We start from the raw sequence: 22,610 nt of genomic DNA on the forward strand, positions 1-22,610 counted from the left end.
TTGTATTTGGAACTCAGAGATGATCCGCTGTGCACGTTAAATGATTTCAATTTCTTGAGATTGTTTTTGGTGTTCTAACGACTTTGAAATTTTGAGTTTTTAGGCTCGAAATTTTAGGGTCGTTACAGCAAGAAAGGGAACTTCGAGAATCTATGCGCTTGCAAATGGAACTTCAAAATGAGCAATATAAACTCCAGTAGAGGGAATATCGTATTATGGAAATGAATCCAAGTACTATGTCGCCCAAACCTAAAAAAGATTATTGGCTATTAAAATAAAAAGAGATAGTTGAGAAACACCTCAACTCGATGAATATCCCTTTTGTTGGTAGATATCCCCAACCTCCATTCCCGAGTGGATATCCCCAACCTCCAATCCCTTGTGGATATCGCCAACCACCTTTCCCCGGTGGATATTCTCAACCTCCTTTTTTTGGCCTATTACTATTTGCAACCACCTTCTACTGATGAATCCACAAACCCGGTAATGACCTCCCAAATATCGATTGGGTTGGTAATGAGAATCTTGCTGATGAGGAAATTTGAAATGATTGTATTGCCCTATCAATCAAATGTCATGCAATAAAACTTTTAATTTCAAAATGTCACGTTTATTTTACAGTCATTAATTTACATCTAATATCATCATAACTCTTAATTGTTTTTTTTATCAAAATCATTGTTCACACTTTAAACATATTAAAAGGCAATACACAGTCACTGCCAAGCGGCAATCCAGAGACAAAAATCAACGGGTGGAAGCAGATGTCCAGTCTATATGACCCAGACTAACCCATGTCACATCAATGACCCAGGTCATATCCCTCACGATAACCCGACCGGTGAACTTGTTCTTAGTAACAACTAACGATTATTATATTGCCAACACAACAGAGTACCGATATTTTGAGTACATAAGACGTTGCCCAATTATTAGATTTATTGATAATAAACCAATAATATGCTAACAAATCGTGATGTAACTATACATTGTTCCATATTTTTATTTTAGAAAACAGAAAAAAAGCCTTTCAGAAACAAAAAAAGTGGGGGCAAATTGGTACAATTTCGCTGATAAGAAATGCAGGTAATGAATAATAAATCCCAAATGAAACGAAAATTCAATAGAATTGACTTGGAAACATTGGCAGCCCAGAGAAAAAGAATTGGAGAGAGAGAGAGAGAGAGAGAGTAACTGCGGCGACGATGGTCTAGGGCTTCTTCTTCTTCTTCTTCTTCTTCTTCTTCAGTAAGCAAAGAGTACAAATAGCTCCGGCCATGACCACCAGATTCCTTCGACTGCTTTTGCTCTTGAGCTTTCACCTTCATCCATCTTTCTCCGGTGACCTCTCTCTCTCTCTCTCTCTCTCTCAATGTTTGCTTTCTTAGACACTCTAATTCGTTGTTGATCAAAATCAACTTGTTTCTTTTTTGCTATATTCATATCATTTCAAGGATTTCAATCTCTGAGAGTTTTCACTGGTTATTGTTTCCGTTATGCTGTGCTGCTATAGGTTGTAGAAAGAGATGGATTATTGTTTGGTAGGGACATTTGGAATTTAAGAGATGAAATTTGGAATTGGGTGTCGATTGGGTTTCAACAAATCAGTTAGCTAAATGTCTTGGCTGGTGAATAACTTTTGTTTTAAATTTAAAACAGAAAAGACAAGGAAGACAACTACTGCTGTTCAGAATTTTTGATCATTTTACTGTCCAATTGAGAAATAGATAGAAAGGAAATCGAATTTCCCACGTAGTTTATTCGGTGCAAGAGGGCTGAGTATTATTAACTTTCCTCCATGTCCTGCAAAAAACTAATAATTGAGTGAGGATCTGATCCTTGTCCACCCTGTGACCATGTACTGATTATGTGTCTAATTTCTTGAATTGCAAGGCGATAGTTCTTAATTTTATGCCCAGTAAACATTAGTGTCCAAAGACCCGTTTCACGTTATAAATTGCAGTAGCTGTAAAAGCAGACCTCTTAGTGCCTCAAAAAAAAAATATAGACTGTAAATTGGAATTGTGAGTTTCCATAGGATTACTGAGTTTCTGTCTTGATCATTAGGAAAGACTTCTCTTATGACCATTCCTTGGTTCAAATTCTGTCCTATGGTCTTACTTTGCCCTTTTTCTTAAGGCTGTGGTACTCTATCTGTGTTGTACTTACTTATTTATTCTTTTTTCAACTGTATAAAGCATAAGCGTGATATTAATTTGTTTATTTTTTTGCATAAGATTGTGACTATAATTTTATTAATTGATAAATTTTAGGACAGACAAGCATGATGGAGTCAGTTCCTGACCTCCAGAGTTCCATGTACATGATGCTTGATGGATATCCTTGTGTTCGGCTACTCAATCTTTCTGGGGAGATCGGTTGTTCGAGTAAGTTCTTCATGGTCGCTATTTGTTAGTGTTGTTTATTTACCTGGGTTTTACATTCAATCAGATACCCTTTCAATGAACCTCTGACGAACTTTTCTCCCTTTTATTTTTTGGAAAATATTCCCAGATCCTGGAAGAGAAAAGGTTGCTGCTCCTATAGTAAAACTAAATAATTCCAATGAGCTGTCTCAAAGATCTGCAGTTTTGCTTGCAGTGGATGAAATTGAAAGCTTTTTTACCAGGCACGTATATAAGCTTCATATATGTATATAAAGTCACACTTTTGCTCGTTTAATATTCTGTTTTACTCATTAAGTCTCTTATATTAGTTGATAGGTGAACCTTGGTGTGGTTTAGTATCACTCTTTAAGTTTTTCGCCATCTTCAGTTGAATAACAGTCATATTTCAGATAATAATAATAATTATTATGATTTATGTTTCCAGTAGGAGCTACATTATCTCATTACATTAAGAAGCTTGTATAGGTTTGCTATTTTAGGATCATGTTAAAAGCAGATTTATTTTTTATTAACATAGTTTACCAAAGATTCTAGCTTTGGAGCTGATATAAGGATCCCTTTGGAGTGTTGTGGCCTGGTACATATACTTGTGGAATGAAACAACTTTCCTATATTTCTATGACAAAGCCTTTTGTTCTGTATATTCTTGATAGCTACATCAACACATAAAATTCAGCTGGAAAACAGTTGCCAAATTATTGAAAACCCACCTTATCTTGTAGGATGGGAAGAATGTCTGTATGGCTTTTTTCTTTTGTAGGCTAATTTTCCCATTTTTAGAGTCTTGAGAACTAAATGAATTTCTTTTGCTCAGTGCTAGTGGCATGCAGTTTCTCTGTCGTCGTATATGTAGATATACACACTAAATCAGTAACTCCCTAGTATTACTGTCCCTATTGGTAGACTATTAGCTGATATGAACAGCCAGATGTTAAGTGAAACCCAACAATATTTCTGCCTTTCAAGTACTAAAATAAAGAATAGGCCGCTGACTTGATTTTCTACTTATTTTTGTGTCACACAAACGTCGTTTAATTTGAAACTTTTTAAAAGAAGATTTGTGAGGTAGAAAGGCCCATGTACCATCTAGTGGCTCCTTGTCAAATTATGGTGTTTATTTTTAAAGGTTAACATGAATGATGATTATCTACATCTGTGATTCTGTAATAGAAGCAACTTGTCTATTGCTTATAACAACATATTTGTTGGCTTTATAATGTAGGCCATGGTCCAAGATGCCTCACTGTTTTTGGTTTCATTATTAAATGTAAACGATTTCTGTTATTCTGTGGTGGTGTCATTGATTAACTGTTGCCTGAGTATAATGGTATGCAAGCAAATAACCAGCAGTCGTGGCGTATAAATGCACGCGTCCACCCTTGATGCAAAAGTGCTTAGCGAATTCAAATGCACCAGTGTCTGAAATAATCTTGTTTTTCTAATTCTTTCTGAAGACGATGAATATAAACTTCAGCAACTTGTTGCTTTCTACATATCACTTTGTTCTTTCTGTTCCAACTTGAACTATGTTTACTCAGAAGATATCTGCCTGTTGCAGACTATTGAATGATACGACCTTTGCTAGCAATGTTGCTGGTGTATTGGTTCAATCAGGGCCTGAGATTCAGACTAAGTTGAAAGGTAAAGTGCACTTATCTACTGAGTAGCAATTATTAATTCCTGGCAGACCGCCAGTTTAGTTGACCATGAGCTCTATTAAGTGCATGATTCCACATCATTTCCCCTTTTGAATTTTTGTTGAAAGGCTAAGGTTGCTTAACCCTCAGCACCTCAGCAGTGATGCTGACAATGGCATTTCTTATGTGTAGGATTCTCTCCAGCTCTAAAGTTCCCACAATCAGACTTTGCTCCTTACAGAAGCACCAATTACGAGTGGAACCCGATTGTGAGTTATTTTCTTGTATATCTGCTGCTAATAAGATGAATACTTCTAGTTGAACTATCTTGAAATCAATAAATTTGACAAATGATATCAATGAGCTTCCTGGTTTGTTTTTGAAATACACAGATAGTTGGTTGATAATAATTGTTGAAGAGAAGAAGATATCAAGATGAAAATCATCTTTAAGTCTAATTCAGGAAATTTGAGTTGATAATGTTTGGTGGGATGCCTATGTTTTGGTTCAATTTTCTGACAAACTGAGGCCTTGAATTTCAAAATTGGCAGGGATCTGGTTTAATGTGGAACACGTATAACTTTCCTGTATTCTTACTCTCCAAGAGTAGCACATTGACCCTGCAGGAGGTAATTCAAGTTCTTAAGATTATTGTAAAAATGTGAAATGGCTGGATAATTCCTTATCATGTCATGTGAGATGGCTTCTCAAGGCTGGGCCCTGATGACTATTTCAACATATACATGTCGCGTGAGTTATTGGGGTTCGGTAAGTCCAAAGAGACCAAATAGTTTGACCCAAAATAATCTTCTAAATCTCTATTAAGTCGTGAGAGCAACCATTACTTATATAAGGTAAACTGTGTTTTAAATCTCTGAAGGAGTGAACCAGCTGGATGAAGTATCAAATTAGATCTCTACACTTTTTAAGAAATTTTTGAATGTTATGACTCATAGAAGAATCTCTTCAGCTTTCCTTAAGATCATTCTTTTGGTTGTGTTTTGCTATTGATTCGATGATCACATAGGTCTATAGTTTAAGCCAATTTTACCACCATATGTAAGAGTCTGACGAATTTCTGTGTATATTACTTTTGAGAGACTTATATATGTAATTATGTAAGATTTATTACCTATAGCTAAAGTAAGAAGTTACATCAAGAACTAGCTAAGCCATGTTTGGACTTGGTTGAGTTTATGGAGCAAAGTCTGAATGCGAGGATGAAGTGAGACATAAACATGGGTTAACAGTATTCATCTAAACTTCACCATTCCCTGATGTATTATACATTCCTTTGGATAAAGCAAAGTTTATGTCAGTTCCATCACTTTTTATTGAGTCATTTCCTAAGTGCAAACTACTGTTGATCTTGCGTTCTTGATAGAATTTTATGTATAATTTTTGGGTCATTTTGATTAATTACTATAATTGTGGTGTCACTTATTCAGGCTGCCTTAAAGAATGAGAAGAGCAAGAAATCTTATACTGCTGATGTGGCTGAGTTTGATTTGGTGATGCAGGTATAGTCTATATCAGTTTCCTTTTATATGTAATGTTAGTTAGAATTAAAGTTGAATAATATTAAAAACTGACATGCAGTACTTGACTTGGATCAGACAATGAAAGCTGGCACTCATGATTCTGAATCTTGTTTAGAGGAAAATGCCTGCCTTCCTTTAGGTGGATACAGGTGAGTTTCACTAGGTTTTATTTATTTATTTATTATATTTACTGTAATATGATGAGCTATCATATACATTTTACTTTAAAATTTGAAAAACTTTTCTTTTGAAGAAATGAACAAAAATATATATTCGCTTCATTATATTGTAAAAATTGATTTGAGTTTCTTGATGTCTTTAATGCTTGTCATTTTAGGAGAAACACACATTTAAAATAGAAGAGAAAGAGGTATAATGCAGGGACAATCATGATCAAGCTAGAAAAGCATTTTACAAACAAGTTGATATAGTTGCATTAAATAGTAATTATCTAATTGGAAATTCTTTTTGGAGGGCACTCTTGTACTTAAAAGTGCTCAGTGGCTGCTAACCAGATACTGTACTATTTATAGTATTTGGTGATTGCATACTCAATTCAGAATTGTAAGTTTTTTGATTGTTTGATAAACAACCACCAACTGTATTTGTTCAGAAATCACTGAGTGGCCTCTATTTCTGAAGTTACAAGTGATGGCTAAAGCAGCAATTTGTAGGAATTTCGGAAACAATCTCTGAGGAGTTTTATAGAATCCCATACTTAAATATATGTAGAATGCTAGGGGTTTATATGGTTTTTCAATTAAGGTTTGGTTTTGCTGTTGAGTTCTGTATTTCCGAACTGGTTTTGTTGCTATCAAGTCCCAGTAGCTATTAGCATACAAGTTTGACAAGGAAAATGAATTCCCAAAAGTTGTATCTAGTGCTGGATTCTGGTTAAAAAATTAATTTACTGAAAAGACCGAAAAGGTTATTACTATTATCTTTTCTTTTTGTAATTCTCTTAAGTTTATGTGAAGTGTTATATTTCCATTTTCATTATTAAGGGCAGTGTTTGGTCATCGCTTCCTCCAATCAATATTTCATCAGCCGAGCAGTCCAAGCCCATTATACTTGCTGTAGCATCAATGGATTCCGCATCCTTTTTTCGTGATAAAAACCTTGGTGCTGACTCCCCAATATCTGTAAGTTGTCTTTATTTTCTTGCAATGTCTATGCTGCCTATAATGAGCCCTACTAAATCACATTTGAAATTTATAGGGACTGATTTCATTGCTGGCAGCAGTTGATGCGCTCTCTAAAGAGGATATTGTGGATGACTTTACTAAACAGGTAAATTACGAGTATGTGGAAATTCTTGCAGTATCTGTATTTCTGTACCAACTTACATTTTTCCAGACATCGAACATCATACTGGGGGTGTATATTGCAGTTTTCAATTTAGGATTGCCAATGCCATATATTTTAGTTTTCAGTTTAACAGGTCATGTACCACCCAAGAGTGCGTTCCCTTTCTTCATCCTGGAAGGTGGGATTGAGTTATGCAGTTTGGACTGACCTGTTGCCTGTTACTAGACAACATAACTCGTCATGTCTTTACTAGATAGAACATGGTTTGTTGCTTAAATTTGAATAGGTAGTTAGTTTTTGCCAGTACAGTTGCACGGTGCTTCCACAGTAGCATAGCCTGGAATGCATTTACTATCTGAAGATTTTTTTTTTTACGGGAACTTTCTCTCTTATAATTTGTGAAACCGATTTGTTGTGTTTTTTGGCTTGTTGATGCATGTTGGAGTTAGGATTCAGTAATCAAATCCAGGTTTAGAAAGGAAATAAGTTAGCACAGCTTTTCTATATGTTTTAGGAGAGTATATCTTCCAATATTCTATTAGGATTTGTGTTAGGTTTAGTAATCCTAGTCCATATTGTATCAAGCAGCCCCTATTGATATAAATAGGGCTGCAGGGAGGTTTTTAGAGACAGAGACAGAAATCCTAAAGGGAGAGCTAAGGGTGATAGAGAGATATGAGCTAGACAGGGAAGGGTTAAGGTCTACAATAAGTACTTGTACCTAAATTCTTCAGTACTAGTAAATCTCTCAAGAGAGATCACAGTGGAGGTAGGCTTCAGCTGAACCACTATAACTTTGGTGTGTTTCTGTTTACTCTTCTTTGCTTATATCGCAAATAACTATTAAGATCTAAAGACGCTTATAACAACACGATTTGCACTGGACTTCAAAAAGGTTTTTATAAACAATACTTGAGTCTGTCTAATGCTGTTAACTCCAAGTCATCTTTTTTATAAACAGTGCATCTTTTCCTCTTTTTTCATTGATATTTTGGGTAAAGAAAGGAGAAGAAAAGAGATCGTGGATCTGAGGTATTATACTTGGTGTAAATTGAGCATACTTGAAGATTTGACAGTTTATACGCTGTTAAGTCCAACCTTCTGATGTAAAAAATCATAACATGTTGTGATTTTTACCATCCTCTTGGTGTAGTCATCAGGTCCACTATTTGTTTTACGGTATTTTTTTTCTGGTTTAAATAATATAATTTTTACCTTTTTAATGTTTTTTTGGTTTCAAACGGTGCTGAAGGAGGGCATAGCTGAGAGAAAAAGAAATTAGCTAAACATCAGAACTAAATCATCAAGGAACACTTGATTGGCATGAACCATAGGAAATTTTTTTTGTCCTGTTTCTGTTTTGTTCTTATTTATTTTTAAAATAGATTATTATTATTATTATTATTTGTTTTGTTATTTTACACCTTTTGCAGTTGCAATGCATAAATGTCATCCTTCTGATCCTAAAGTTTAATGCAGCTTGTATTTATTGTTTTCACTGGAGAGTCCTGGGGCTACCTTGGTAGTCGGAGATTTTTACTGGAACTGGATCTTCAGTCTGATGCTGTTAGTGGCATTAACTACTCATTGATTGAAACGGTGGGTGTATTTTATTCTCTATAGTATTGAAGTCAAATACTGTAATTTGGAAGGACTCCATTAACACGTTACGGTTGGCCGCTCACATGAGATGACCAACCTACAAGATCCTCCCTACAGAGAATCTTCAAAAACATTACAGCTGAAAAAAACCAAGTTTGTCACTAACTTTTTCCCTCTCAACTATGGCAGAAGTCCTCATTAATTATGTGTCATGTTAAATATCCCTCTCTTGCTTTGCTCCTTAGTGGGCTGTGTCAGCTGTTACATATGCCTGCTGTCTTTGTCAAGTTATATGTTCTGCTGTTTTTATATTTCACATGGTTCTTTCTCTGTACCAGTACATATACGTAATAGGCTAATCATTTACTAATTTAGTGCTTATGTGTAGGTTGTTGAAATTGGCTCCATTGGGAAGGTCCTCAGGCAAGAAGCTAAGAACTTTTTTGTTCATACCGCTGGGGTGAGAAATTCGCTTATCCATATTTTAGTCACATCCTTGTTACAAGCAGCTGTTCCTCAAATTTGTTTCCATTTCAAACTTAGGTTGACATTTTGTTACTTATTTATGACTACTTTAAATTCTGAGAAGTGTGATGCACTTCCAGTATGCCATGCTGGGTTCATGAGGCTCTTCTGGTTGTAGCAGTTGGTTGTTGTGGGTGATCTGAATAGTGTGATGGCGAAGAATTGGTATAGCCAGAATCATCTTAAGATATGTTAGATTGCTTAAGTACAGTGGCAAGAACCCAACAATCAAATGTCTTTGCACAGAGTACTGCCCTATTTATACTTCTACGATGCACACTACCACATTTATACCTTCAAGTTTTTGTTTATTTTCCTTCTCTATACCCATACTCTTACTGCTTAAAATTTATAAAATAGAAACAAACGAAAATTTTGTTATGTTGTGATTTAAATTAAAATCCATATCATAACTATGCATACCTGTTAGATTTAGGTCATTGCTGCAAATAATAATAAATTCGCCCTGTTTTTGAAAAACCTCTCATCTCTCTCTCAAAGAACTTCATCAAAGTTGCTCTTTGGGGGATAACATCGAAACTGTATGCTGTACTATCTGCAAAGAATGTTTGCATTCAGTATGGCGATATTCTTAAATATATATATATATATTTTTTCTGTAGACTTCCTCTGCTACAAATGAGACGCTGGATGCTTTGACAATTGCACAAGACTCAATGAAGTCTGATCACATTGTTGTCTTGTCTGCAAATACTTCAAATCCTGGGATACCTCCATCTTCCTTGATGGCTTTTCTGAGAAAGGTTTGTTGAACTACATTGGTTGAAATTTTTTACCATTGCTGTAGTTATATATGTAATGATGTTCATGTATATAGTTATATCAGATTGCGATACCAAGTAGGAAAAACTATGATGTTTTGTTGTGTGCCTGGTTCACAGTTCATGCGCATGAAACGTTCAATAATAATTAAAGAAAAGACCATCTTGTATAGGAGTCTGCTCCTGAATTTCAGTTCTTTTGTTAAGGTCCTATGTCATAATGCCAGAAAATGTGCTTATTATTAGGGATGAATCAGTAGGCTTTAAATAAAAAACAGTATAAAAAAGCAGAAAATGAAAGTGGTCTACGTAAGAAAAAAGAATCCACCGAAGCAGAGAAACACTCTCATTTCAGTGTGTTTCTTCCTTTTGGAGATCTTACTTTTCAATTCAAAAATGTTTATTTGATCCTCAAGATGGAAATGCGTGAAGGGAAATTTTGTTTTCATTCTACTTGAAGTGTTTTGACTTCGAAACCTAGAGAAGGACGCTACTAAATTATTAGAGAATTCGCTATAAAGTTATCTGTAGATAGATTGTATTATTTCCTCTCATTTCAGGCGTGTGTTTCTTCTTTCAGGAGATCTTATATCTCTACTTGAATAAGAAAATTCAATTTTTTTTAACTGGGAGAAAAGTAAAGTAGAATTCTCTAGAACCATGCTGCCAATTGTTTGAATGCCTCATCAAGATTAATACATCAGTGAGTACATCAAAATAGATTAAAAATGAAATGGTATCCTAATATGTACAAATGATACTGAGGGTTCATTAATGAATTCATGAAACTAGCAATAACCCCTCTGCTTTTAACAGGACTCTCTAACCTCTGGGGTTGTATTGGAAGACTTTGATACCGTATTCACAAACAAGTTCTACCACAGTCATCTTGATGATTTATGTGAGTTTTGTCTGCTCTTTTGTTGTTGCGATGAACCATCTCAAGACAGTTTACTGATCCAAATTCTATTTTGTACTCAATCTATGCAGCAAATGTAAACTCTTCAGCTATTGTGGCAGCTGCTTCCCTTGTAGCACGCACCCTTTACATTCTTGCCAGTGGCAATAAAAATGCAAGCAGTTCTGCCCTAACGTCTATCAATGTAAACGTTTCACTAGTTGAAGAACTAATGGGTTGCCTATTAGACTGTGAGCCAGGTCTTTCCTGTGAGCTGGTAAAAAATTATATAACACCAGCTAGTACGTGCCCCAGCAATTATGTTGGTGTCATCCTTGATGAACCGTCATCCACCCCGTATATTGGATATGTTAGTGATATTTCAAGGTTTATATGGAACTTCCTGGCTGAAAAAACCTCTATTGCGAAGGAAAATGCTACCTCTGTTTGTTCTAAAGATTGCAGCAATGATGGTAAAGTCTGCATTAGAGCAGAGACAGATGGAAAGGGAGTCTGTGTCATCTCCACAACCAGGTATTCTCTCACCATGAATTCAAAGCGTACTTCATGAATTATGTCCAAAATTTTGTTCTACGAATGTAAAATCTTCCTTCCTTTGGATACGTGCAATTAAATTTGAACGGAGAATATGATTATTGTTGATCTACTACCATTTCGTACTTTCATAGTCCTGCCTAGCAGGCAGGTTCTTATTATACTTAAAAAAAGTGATGGGTACAGACTGTTGTGAATATTGTTGATTTGGCCTCTGGATTTAAATGCTTGTGGTTGATTGTACAGATATGTTCCTGCTTATTCAACACGGTTGAAATTTGTAGATGGATCGTGGACTGTATTGCCTCCAAATAACTCTGATCCCATGGGACTGCTGGATGCTGTTTGGACAGAAAGTAACTGGAACACAATTGGACTCCGAGTCTACACAGTCCAAAATTCTTCTTTCGATGATATAGTTTTACTTGGGAGCATTGCCATTACAATCTTGGCTTACCTCACTATAGTGATTACAAGGGCCTTTTTGACAAAGGCTTTAAAGTGTGATTGATGAGAATCATCTTTTGCTGTTTGCAAGGTTTGCTTTATTATGAGCTGCATCCTTGCTTATAATGTGTAGATCTGTATTTCAGCTCTACCTGATGTTCCAAATATTGTAATTCTCGAGCTAAACTTCACTCTGAAAATTAGGGACTTGTATGAAATTTTCTTAGGTGAGCGTATAGATTCTAAATCGAGCTTGATTTCGTTCAGAATTGGGATGTGTCCATGGAGTTGCATTTTGTGCACAGGCCTACCTATGCCAGGAAAAAAGTCCTAATATTTAGTATGAGTGTTAGCTTGAGCAGCGAGTAGAAGCAGCCTTTCACTTCAATTCTTTTCCTTTATTACGAAGATGATCGATTCAACTAGCTTGACATAGTTGTGCTGCAACACATGCTTGAAATAACCAAACTCTAAACCAAGTTCTTTCAAGCTAGTGACACGTAACCAATTCTAAGATTACAGGCATGTACCATGTGTAATGGAGACTTTAATATGCAATTTGCGATTAGGCATTTGTCGGAACACTATTTTGAACTGAGAAAAAATGAGAAAAAATATGAATGACTAGAGACAAAATTTAAGAATAAATAATATTTGTCACATAAGAATGTAATACGCATCAGAATAGGGAGAAATATCATTTTTATTCATTGATAAGGAATCCTCTTTACATAGGCACTACATCAAGTATTACGTATAACTAGAGATTATATATCTTTCCTTATTTAGACTATAGATTAGTAACTAGGACAAGATACACCGAAAGATTACGGAGAGTAAGTTTCCTATAACATTCACCCTTGTACAGTTGTACCATATTTTACTAAAACAGATATAACTCATTAACGGATATAATCAAATGGTTGGTGTCCCTTGAAAGTAGATACATAGATCTTTCCAATGATACCAATTTCACCATTTTCCATCAAGCGAGCTACCTTATAGGTCCCATAGAAGTTGACCTACGAATCTAGGCAGATTCTTACATCGCTTCATTAAAGTGTCTTTTGTTTTGGGATATAGGATTTGACTCTCATTAACGGATATGATCAAATAGTTTGTGTCCCTTGAAAGTAGACAAATAGAACTTTCCAATGATACCAAATTCACCATTTTCAATCAAGCGAGCTACCATATAGGTCCCATGGAAGTTGACCTATGAATCTGGGCAAATTCTGACATCACTTCATTAAAGTGTCTTTTGTTTTGGTATATAAGATTTGACATCATAAACGTGTTGTGATAAGCACTGACATTATGTGGGTGCACTCAACCTTCATTTTGGCTTTACGAGTTTAAACCGAATGGAATGTCGAGTGACTCGAGTCAAGTAAAATACGACAAGTACATGCATACACATATCGTACTTCAATGGAGGGTTTCATCTCTTAAGACTTATCGTCGCTCATATAGCGGAAACATGTCTTCTCATGACTTCAACGGATTCATGGGATACTTGTAGGCATTAGTTTAAAGTCCTTATTGCCTTTAGCCAACCGATGAATAACATCATCAATAACGGTCATCACTTTCGAGACCTAATAATCCCAAGATCTTTTCATTCTTAAATATAGCTACATACAATATTGCATAACCCTAAGCAGTTTTAGGCAAATTATAATCCATAATTACAACCCAAGCTATAAGGTATATCCGCTTAATTGTCGCCTATGCTAATACATTCTTAAAATGAAAATAGGGTACAAGATGTTTCACATCTCTCCCGATCGAAATGCAATAGTCATTAAAAGTCTTCAAAGTAAATTCTCATGTATTATCTAGTCTAATAGACTTGATTGGATGGTCAGAGTGGTGAGCCCTGTGCTTTGAGCAAGGAGCTTCGGAAATCCAGCATTCGACTCTTAGTTCATCAAGAGTTTATCACACTTCATCTTAATATCTTTACCCTAATCAAGTTAACGTGCTCCGTGGTCTGGAAGCACTTGAATTAGGTTAAAACCAAGCCATTCAAGATCTTTCTCTACATCTTTTAACTTAGTCGTGATAGAGATAATTTGTGACCACAAGCTGCAAGTTTAGTTGTCTTGGAAACCACCTAATTGACAAGGTAGTGGAGTGCAATGGCATCCATTATGAGAGAAAACCTTCTCATATTTGATTTCAAGGCATTTTGTCAGATAGTTTGCACCATAAGGCGAGTCTAAACTCCTCTCTTTCTCACTATGCCTATTAAAACCAAGCCATTCAGGATCTTTCTCTACATCTTTTAACTTAGTCGTGAAAGAGATAATTTGTGACCACAAGCTGCAAGTTTAGTTGTTTTGGAAACCACCTAATTAACAAGGTAGTGGAGTGCAACGACATCCATTATGAGAGAAACCTTCTCATATTTGATTCCAAGGCATTTTGTCAGACAGTTTGCACCATAAGGCGAGTCTAAACTTCTCTCTCTCTCATTATTCCTAACAAAGGTATAACCGATAAAATTTACATGTGTGGTGTTGTTATTACTTGACCAATGACTTATCTCTTTGTTAAAACTTGATAGGAGCACAAAATGTGACGTTTTTAATGTATATATGCCATATTCTTACTCTTTATTACCTCTTGTTTAATATGAAGATATTTTTGTGCATATAAATCAGAATATCAAGGAGAAAAAGATCTGGACTTAAAAGCCTAATCCATGCAAGAATCAGAAATCTGTCAGGATTCGTAGTCCAATTTTGACGGGCTCCCTTGGACAGCTCAAAACGAATTAGAAGACGTGCCATATATTGATAGAAAGCTCTACGAGTCTTGTTTCCGTAGGATTTAGAATCTCATTAATATCTATTTCCTAGAGGAAGTTATGATCGAGTCTTTACTTGGAGGTCCAGTGGGCTCGGTAGAATTATCTCAGCCATTGATTTGCTTTTGATCCAAGGGTTATGAGGGAAAGTTGGGGCCTTGTTTCTCCTATATATAGAGGCACGAATCTACATCAGATCATCATCAACCTTATGCAATTACTAGCCAAAGCTCTACCCAAATTCCTTACCTTCCATCCAAGAACCCTAAATCCGATTTCACCCTTCACCATCCATTAGCTTTGAAGTACGCTTGTGAAGAAGTCCATTCCCTTAGAAGCAATGGCTGCACTTTGGAAAATCACTTGATTGAAAAAGTGTATCCATGATACTCTCTATGATAATTTCGGTTTTAGATTTTTCTTGTTCTTGGTTGTGTATGCAATTTGTTCATTGTAAACTTGTTTCAATTTTGTCTATGAAATAGTTACTTGTTTCAAATTATATAAAGTTGCGATTTTTGGTTTTTAGTTCTACGATTTTAGTTTATGCCGTGATCTATTCTTGTGTGATTTTGAGAGTATCTATGTGTCATGTATACGCTTGTAGCATGATATTTAGGTTGTTGGATTAAAGCCTTGTGACATGAATATGTTTATCCTTTCTATGTAGTTTCAAAATTGCATGATTCTTGGTTAAGTAGGTGACATGCTTAATGAATTCAATAAGCGTGGCTTTGGAGTTGCATGGCAGGATAAATATGTTATATTTCAATGAAGGCCGCTTGGCAAGAGTTGAATGTGTTAAGTGTCTATGACACGACCCGCCCCAAAATATCCTAATATCGAGGAAAATCGTGCGGGGACCACTGTTAAAGGAGATATATAGAAAATTCAGGCCTAGTCTCCCCTGAAAATAGCCAACCATACCTGCACAAAAGACACTCCCAATATCTCAAATCCAACCTCAACATCTGGAGCCACCATGCTCCCCAAAATTTCTAACTCCATATTCACAATTCAAAAATATAATTCAACATGCATGACAGACAAAAGCGCTTAACTGTAAAAGTTCCACCTCCTAAGGAATGTTTTGCGTTCTTAGCAAAGATATTCATCGATATCTCGTGGTTTCCCATTCCAATTCCTGTGACTGACTTTTCAGCATTCTTCTAGTATTTTCTTGCTAGGCTCTACCGTGATCAACTATTTACGAATGCATGTAGATGGTATTTCTTGTAGTCGGGAAAGTTTAATCCTACAGTAATATAATTACCGTATCAACTTGTTTGTACTTGTTTTACTGGTTCTGGTGAATCACCACCAGGTTCTGTAAAAGGATTGATTATCCTTTCCTCATCTTCTTCTTCTATTATTGGACACGACTCTCGAATTATTGGATTGCTTAATGAAGTTACTATCTTCATTTTTGCGACTTCATTTCCAAAGTCTTGTTTGAAAGTCTGGTCTCGCTCTTCTTCATATAACATCTCATACTCCTGATCAACAAGGATATGAGCATCATTCTCTTGTGTCATTCTTCTCAATTCTGTTATGAAGCATTTTTTATGTAATGTTTCTCTTGTCTGCTCGCAATTCATGGTATTGAACTATTATCATAATAGTTGCAATAATCACATCTGAAAGCTCCTGGTTTAGGGTGATAAATATTGATAATATCAGCGTTTTTCTCTTGTTTTGAATCTTAGACTTGTAACAAGAATATAGGACGATATCCCATATCTTCTTCAGAAGAAAAATAGTCTCTTGAAGTATTATTTGTTTCGCTATTTGATGAGTACTTAAGAGAATATATAGACTCATTCTTTTCATCAGAAAACGCTACCTCAAACTCTTTTAGATTTGCATATTCAATAGCTTCGTCATATTTGCTAATAATACATTTGGAGGATCTTTTATCTTTTTTAGGGCATTCATTAGCATAATAACCTTCATCCTTACAGAGCCAGCATATGCATTTCTTTTTAGCATCTCTTGGAGAATTTCTTGTGGATTTTTGATAGGAGCACAAAGTGTGACGTTCTTAATGTGATTATGCCCTATTCTTACTCTTTGTTACCTCTTATTTAGTATGTTTTAGTTTCTTTTGTAAGAATAAGTGTCTATGTAGAGCTTATATCAATTATGAATGAATTGATGATGAAATCGTGCTAAGTGTTAATAATCCTTGTTGAGATATGATTCCTTGTTCGAGTAGGATTCATCCTTTCGTATTTCTTTGTTTCTAACATACTTATTCTTATTAGGAAATACAAATCCATGTTGGAGAAGGAAAACAATCCTAGTTCCACAAGGAAAGAGAAGAAAATACACTTAAAAGCCCAATCCATGCAAGAAATCAAAATGCTGTCAAGATTCATAGTCCAACTTCGACGGGCTCCCATGGATAGCTCCGATTGCGTTAGAAGACGTACCTTATATGGATAAAAAGGATTTTGAGTCTAGTTTCTGTAGGATTTGGAATCAAATCAATATCTTATTCCTGCAGGGAGATATGACCAAATCATTACTCGGAGGTCCAGTGAACTCGGTGAAATTATCTCAGCCATTGATTTGCTTTTGATCCAAGGGTTATGAGGGAAACTTGGGACCTTGTTTGTCCTGCATATAGAGCACAAATATGATCAGAATCTCCATAAATCCCAGCACCAAAGAATGTCAAAGAAGGCATGCAGCAAATTAAATGAGAAGAGGCAAGAAAGTCAAAGAAGGCATGCAGCAAATTTAATGAGGAGAGCTAAGAAAAATCAAACATGGCTGCAACAATTAAGACTTTTGCTGCCTCTCTAATTCAAAGGAAGAAATTTGTGCAAAAGAAATCAGCATTAAAGGAGGAAGAAGATATGCAATTAATGCAAAAGATATGCAATCCTTATAGAAATCAGAATTCTAGCACTGCAGGTCATCCAACTTTGACGAGCTCCCCTGGACAGCTCAGAATGATTGAGAAAGTGAATGATATATGGATGAAAAGCCACGGAATTCTAGTTGAATTTGCCAGTTGGAATCATCTCAATATCTATTTTCTAGAGAAAGTTATGTCCACAACAAGGGACAAAGGTCAGATCTGCCGAATCTTGGAAACCTCAACCAATTTGGTTTCAACTTTGTGGACTTTGTGGCCATCCTCCCTTGGGTTTCTTCCTCTATATATAGCACCTCAATTCCACAGAAAAAGATGATCAACCTTGCTCACAAGACTAGCCAAAGCTCTGCCTTAAACACTACTCATCATCCTCAAAGCCATTCAAGGCGAAAACACCATCTTCCCTTCATTCCATTCGATCCAAAGCGCTACGCCTCGGATTGCCATTCAAGTTGAAGCCGTGCTGCCTTGTTTTGATACCGCTAAGGAGATTTACAAAGTGTAACTCGTTACTTCTTCACTTATGTTTTCGGTTTGGATTCTTTGTGTGATGTTGTGTTTATGTTTTTGGCTAGTTCCGAATTTGTGGAATACTCTCATGTAGTTTACGATTTTGCAAGATGTTATAAAGTAGTTCTGATTTTGTTGTCTATGATTTCTATGTAGATATCGTGAGTTTATAATTCAATGATTTAATGATTCTCTTTCTTGGGCGTTAACTATATGTGATTCAAGGCGCTAAGTTAGTTTTGCATATATGATTCTTAAGTGTTTTTGATAACTTGTTAAAGTAAGTGACATGCTTGACTTGTTAGTAATCACTAGGAATTAACCATGATCCGTTTGTTATCTAAGATGCGCTAAGTAATTAGATAAGAGATGAATCAATGAAGTGGTAAGATTGAGAAAGACATGTTACCTTGTAATTTCTAAGCGCTAAGATAGGATTACAAGGCCATGTTTCGAGTTAGGGATGCGCTAAGTAACCTAGTTCGGCATTAGGTTGTTGTTTGTTCACTCAATACTTGTCCGCTAAGGCTCGGTGTTTACGTAGGATGAGATTATGATTTTGAAGCTACTTGTGACGATTTGTTTGGTGATGTTTATGTGTTGGTTGGTTGATCACATGTATATATTAGTTTATGATTTATTTTTATGTTCTTGATCCGATCCTATATCAAATCTTTATATCTCTTATGAATTCGTTGTTAAATGTTTGTGATTCTTTACCCTGGTTGGATCCCCGGTTTGTGAACGATACCCTCTTGCTTTATACTACTAACGATGCTTACAGGGTTAATATTGATCTCGAGTAATCGAACCGATCAATTTTTATTCTTAAAAAATCTTTTCCTAGGAGAAGATTTTTCATTCTTTCCTTCCGAGGATTTCAGCTTGGAAAAATTCTTCCTTTTAAATCTATATTTCCTGGAGATAAATTTTCTTCCGCGTCCCTTGCTTGAGTAGTTACTCAAGAACTTGTTATCACCTGAGTATCTACTTTTTTGTTTCCTTTCTTTTAGAATATGGCAACCCCACTGAGTTAGAATATTCAAAATCTTAGGACATATATTTTCAACTCTTGTGAGTTGTTTCTTGGCCTTTTTGACTTCAGATTGTCTGTGCATTGTTTTTTTAGGAGATCCATAATTCTTGCTCCTCTACAGATTGAGCTACTGTATCATTCAATGGTTCTGGAAACTTTCTGTAATATGTCTTGATAAGATCCATATTATATATATCTCCAATTGTACAGTAGTGGTGTTGGAACTCATTCGTATATTCCTCGAAAAATCTCATCTTACAAATACTTAACTTCTGAATATTTGCTCTTGCTCTTTGTTTTGCCTATTCATTATTCCCTATTATGTCTCCACAAAATTGAGCATAAATTGGTATGGCGAAATCCAATGGATGGTTGGTCTGAGCAAGTCTTATTTCCCAATTTGCCCACTTCGCGCTCTTTTTAAAGGAATTGTACCAGTTCTAGACAATTCCTGTCAGTGTGGACTTGTAATATGCATGAGCATCCTAATATGCATATTGTTTAACACTAGAGATTGGGTTATCTTTAAACTAGTAACCTAGTTGTCTATGATTTTTCTCTTGTCTCCCACTCTATCTAGATCCAGATAGACTCCTTTTTCGGAGATTGATTGTCCACATTTTGGCTCTGTAAGAATGAACCTTTCTGAGCTATGTTCTCCAATTCTTCTTGAAAGAGCTTGCCCTTTTGGTAGTTTTACCTTATTTTTTCGAATAATTTTTGTTATATTATTCGTAATATTTTGGATTGTTGCCGTTTGAGGTGCAGGTCCTGTTTCTCCTTGATCGTTATCCATGGAGGATTCACTTGGACCTCCATTTGGTTCACTCTTCGCTTCTTGATAAGGAAAGATATTCTTCCTTTTCTTCTTCCCATGTTGGATTTGGGAAATTCTTCTAATTATTTCTTCAATTCTTCTATGGAGTCACAAGTTTCTACTTGTGCATAAAGCTTCCTTAATCCCTCCTTTTTGAACATTCTTAGAGGTCTTTTTGAATTTTCTTCCTCGAAGGCTTTTTCATGGAAGGTTGTAGTTCTAGTTTCGGAGGTACTTCCTTCTTCATATCCTGCAAAGGAATGCCTATGATTAAATCGTAGGCTTATCCATTTTCTCATGTCTTCATAGATGGAAACATTTGAACTCTACACCTATTTTTCTGAGGTGAAAGTTTCCATTCTCTAGGAAAAGTTACTTCATGCCATTTTGTGATATGTTTTTGCTAAGAATTATTTTTTGGATTGGTAAGAATTACTATAGTAATTTTTTCGAGTTGTCTATGAATTTAGTTCTCTTAAATGAGTGGTGAAATTGGGTAAGACATTGAAATATGCAACTTGATTGCACAAAGAGGCTTTAACTGTCCCTAACAGGTTCTTTTGAAAATCTTTTATTCTGTCATCTTGTAGAACACACAAGACATAACAATCTATTTCGTCTTTAGCAAGTAGTTTAATACTAACGTAGACGAAACCAATATGCATATAAGAGTATCATTTTCAAACTGCTTCACTTACTTCTTTAGGAGTGATTAATCTGACGTCTGTTTCTTCACCAGTGGCAGGAACTGTTAGTTCAAGGATCTTGAACTTATGAGATCTAAGAGAAAAAAAAATCCTCTCTTTAATATCTCATTTAGTTTGAATTTAGGGGCATATGCTTCTCTGACACTAGATTCAATCTCATTGTATTCAAATTCTTGAGCATTAATGAGTTGTATTGGCACAATATTCTTTTTAGTACTGAGTATTCTACTCATCATTTTCATATCTTTCTTAAATTTTGGTTTTTTCCACTCGAGTAGTTTAGGTTCACTAAACTTGAGTTTACCTTCTCCTTTTGGTGAAGGTATCTTACTGGCAATAATCTTTTCTAGAGCTTCTTCATCTATCTTAATAGATGTTTCTTTCATTTTCTCTACAAATTGTTTTAGACTTGTGATTCTTCTGCTTAACTCTTGAAATTGTTCTTTTAGGTTATTGCCTAATTCTTGATGATAGGCTATGCTGTAATTTTGTTGATGTATAAGAGCATCAACATTTTCATTGAGTTTCTCAGTAGGGAGGTAAAAGCTTAAACTTCACCATTTTCCTCCCTTACTTTTAGGTCTATTCATTGATTCATCCTATTCTTAATACAAGTGTTTCGAAAAGATATTTCAGCCTTTTCTAAATGTCTCTTAATTCAGCTATTTGCCAATGGATAATATTAGAGATATTATCTGATGTGGCTAACTTCTTCTCAATATCTGAGAAGTATTGCTTCTTTGAGGTAATCTAGCTTGACTTCAAGCTTTGTTACTCGGGAATTTATCTCCTCGAGTTGACCTAATTGAAGGTTAAACCTTTCGAGTTGATGTGTAACTTTGTTAGTACCTTTTTCTCTAGCTAGATAATCTAGGAATTCAATCAGGCTCGGTCTTGATGGATCAAGATCTGCTACTCCAATCTCCTTTTGGAGATGAATATGTTCGTCGTATAGTGTATTTAATATTCTGCAGACGTATTCAATGGAGTACTAGCTTTCTTGAATATGTTTTGAATGAAAACACACTTGCCACTTATCAGTAGCTTTTTAGTACAAAAGAACTGATAATTTTTTGGTCGGACTTCTTTTATTGGCTGAAAGGAGAAAATTTTGTGGCATAAGCCTGATCTTCACTTGTTTCTGAGCGAAACAATCTCTGATACCAGCTAAGGCAAATCTAACTGATGCTCAAAATATTAAGAGGTTTTTGGTCCCCTATTAGAGTTTCTTGGAGAGTTTCAATCTCTATTATGACAGAATATATTCTTCTCTGAACTTGATAAATAGTACCCTAGTATCCTGGAGTAGTTCTAGCAAGTTGATTTCCAAAATTCTCTAGCTTTCTTTATTTTTTTTCTTTTCTTCTTGCAATTCTTTATAAGTTATTTTCCAAAATGCTAGATAGTCTAGTCGAGTATAAGCTGATTCAATAATTTCAGATAAAAAATAACTGTTTATTTTTTAGCACAGAGGTTAGATCTTAGTTGCATAATATTAAAATAAACAAACACAATTATGGGCCTACTACGCTCCGTCAGTAAAACTTAACGGTATTAACTGTTCCATATACCAAAGATGTAAGGGAGTGAAAACTTGAGATATGGTTTTGATATTTTAGAAAGATGAGACACCAAAGCTAATGATAGAACGTTCTGTTAGAACGTCTATAAAATACCCTGTAAAACATCATCGTTAGTATAGAATAAGCAGGGATCGTTCAGTCCGGGGAATCAAAAGGGCCTCAACACTTATCATGTTATTGGGAGATTTGAGTTGGATTCTAAAACTACAACTTAAAATAAATCCTAAATTACTTATATACAATTGATCAACCATTCATCACATAAACAAAACACGAATTTCACTCAAGAAACATGTATGACACGCATAGAACAACATATAGGCAGCGGCTTATTTTGATTCTTTCTAAGTCCATTTCAATTCCAATTCTAATTAGAATCCGAAGCGGTTCATCTAATCGTTAAGACTTCTTAGTTATTTAGAATCAACGAAGCGTTCAATCCTAAACATATGCTAACAAGAGTTCAACATAACGAAGCGTTCTAGTTAAACAACAAAGTAGCACATAAGCACATTAAGTCGAATTGGAAACATGTTACACAAGCATGGCGTCACTCAT

General features: G+C 35.4%; 1 protein-coding gene across 1 annotated transcript; it reads left to right on the forward strand.

Moving 5' to 3' along the window:
• Positions 1 to 1,150: 1,150 nt before the first annotated feature.
• On the forward strand, positions 1,151 to 11,950 carry LOC126787726 (nicastrin). The gene is made up of 16 exons (XM_050513630.1): positions 1,151 to 1,341; positions 2,274 to 2,387; positions 2,515 to 2,629; positions 3,967 to 4,049; positions 4,238 to 4,314; positions 4,597 to 4,674; positions 5,494 to 5,565; positions 5,662 to 5,735; positions 6,596 to 6,728; positions 6,805 to 6,876; positions 8,374 to 8,493; positions 8,885 to 8,956; positions 9,645 to 9,785; positions 10,620 to 10,704; positions 10,794 to 11,235; positions 11,503 to 11,950. The coding sequence occupies exons 1-16, from the start codon at positions 1,278 to 1,280 to the stop codon at positions 11,765 to 11,767; spliced, it is 2,007 nt and encodes a 668-aa protein (XP_050369587.1). The 5' UTR covers positions 1,151 to 1,277; the 3' UTR covers positions 11,768 to 11,950.
• The last annotated feature ends 10,660 nt before the right edge of the window (positions 11,951 to 22,610 follow it).

The sequence above is a fragment of the Argentina anserina genome, chromosome 1, assembly GCF_933775445.1.
Source record: "Argentina anserina chromosome 1, drPotAnse1.1, whole genome shotgun sequence".
Lineage (NCBI taxonomy): Eukaryota > Viridiplantae > Streptophyta > Magnoliopsida > Rosales > Rosaceae > Argentina > Argentina anserina.

Coding starts and splice junctions, on each gene's coding strand:
- LOC126787726 (XM_050513630.1), top strand. CDS start 1,278: ATGACCACCAGATTCCTTCGACTGCTTTTGCTCTTGAGCTTTCACCTT. Junction 4,050..4,237: donor GATTCAGACTAAGTTGAAAG/GTAAAGTGCACT, acceptor TCTTATGTGTAG/GATTCTCTCCAGCTCTAAAG. Junction 11,236..11,502: donor TGTGTCATCTCCACAACCAG/GTATTCTCTCAC, acceptor TTGATTGTACAG/ATATGTTCCTGCTTATTCAA.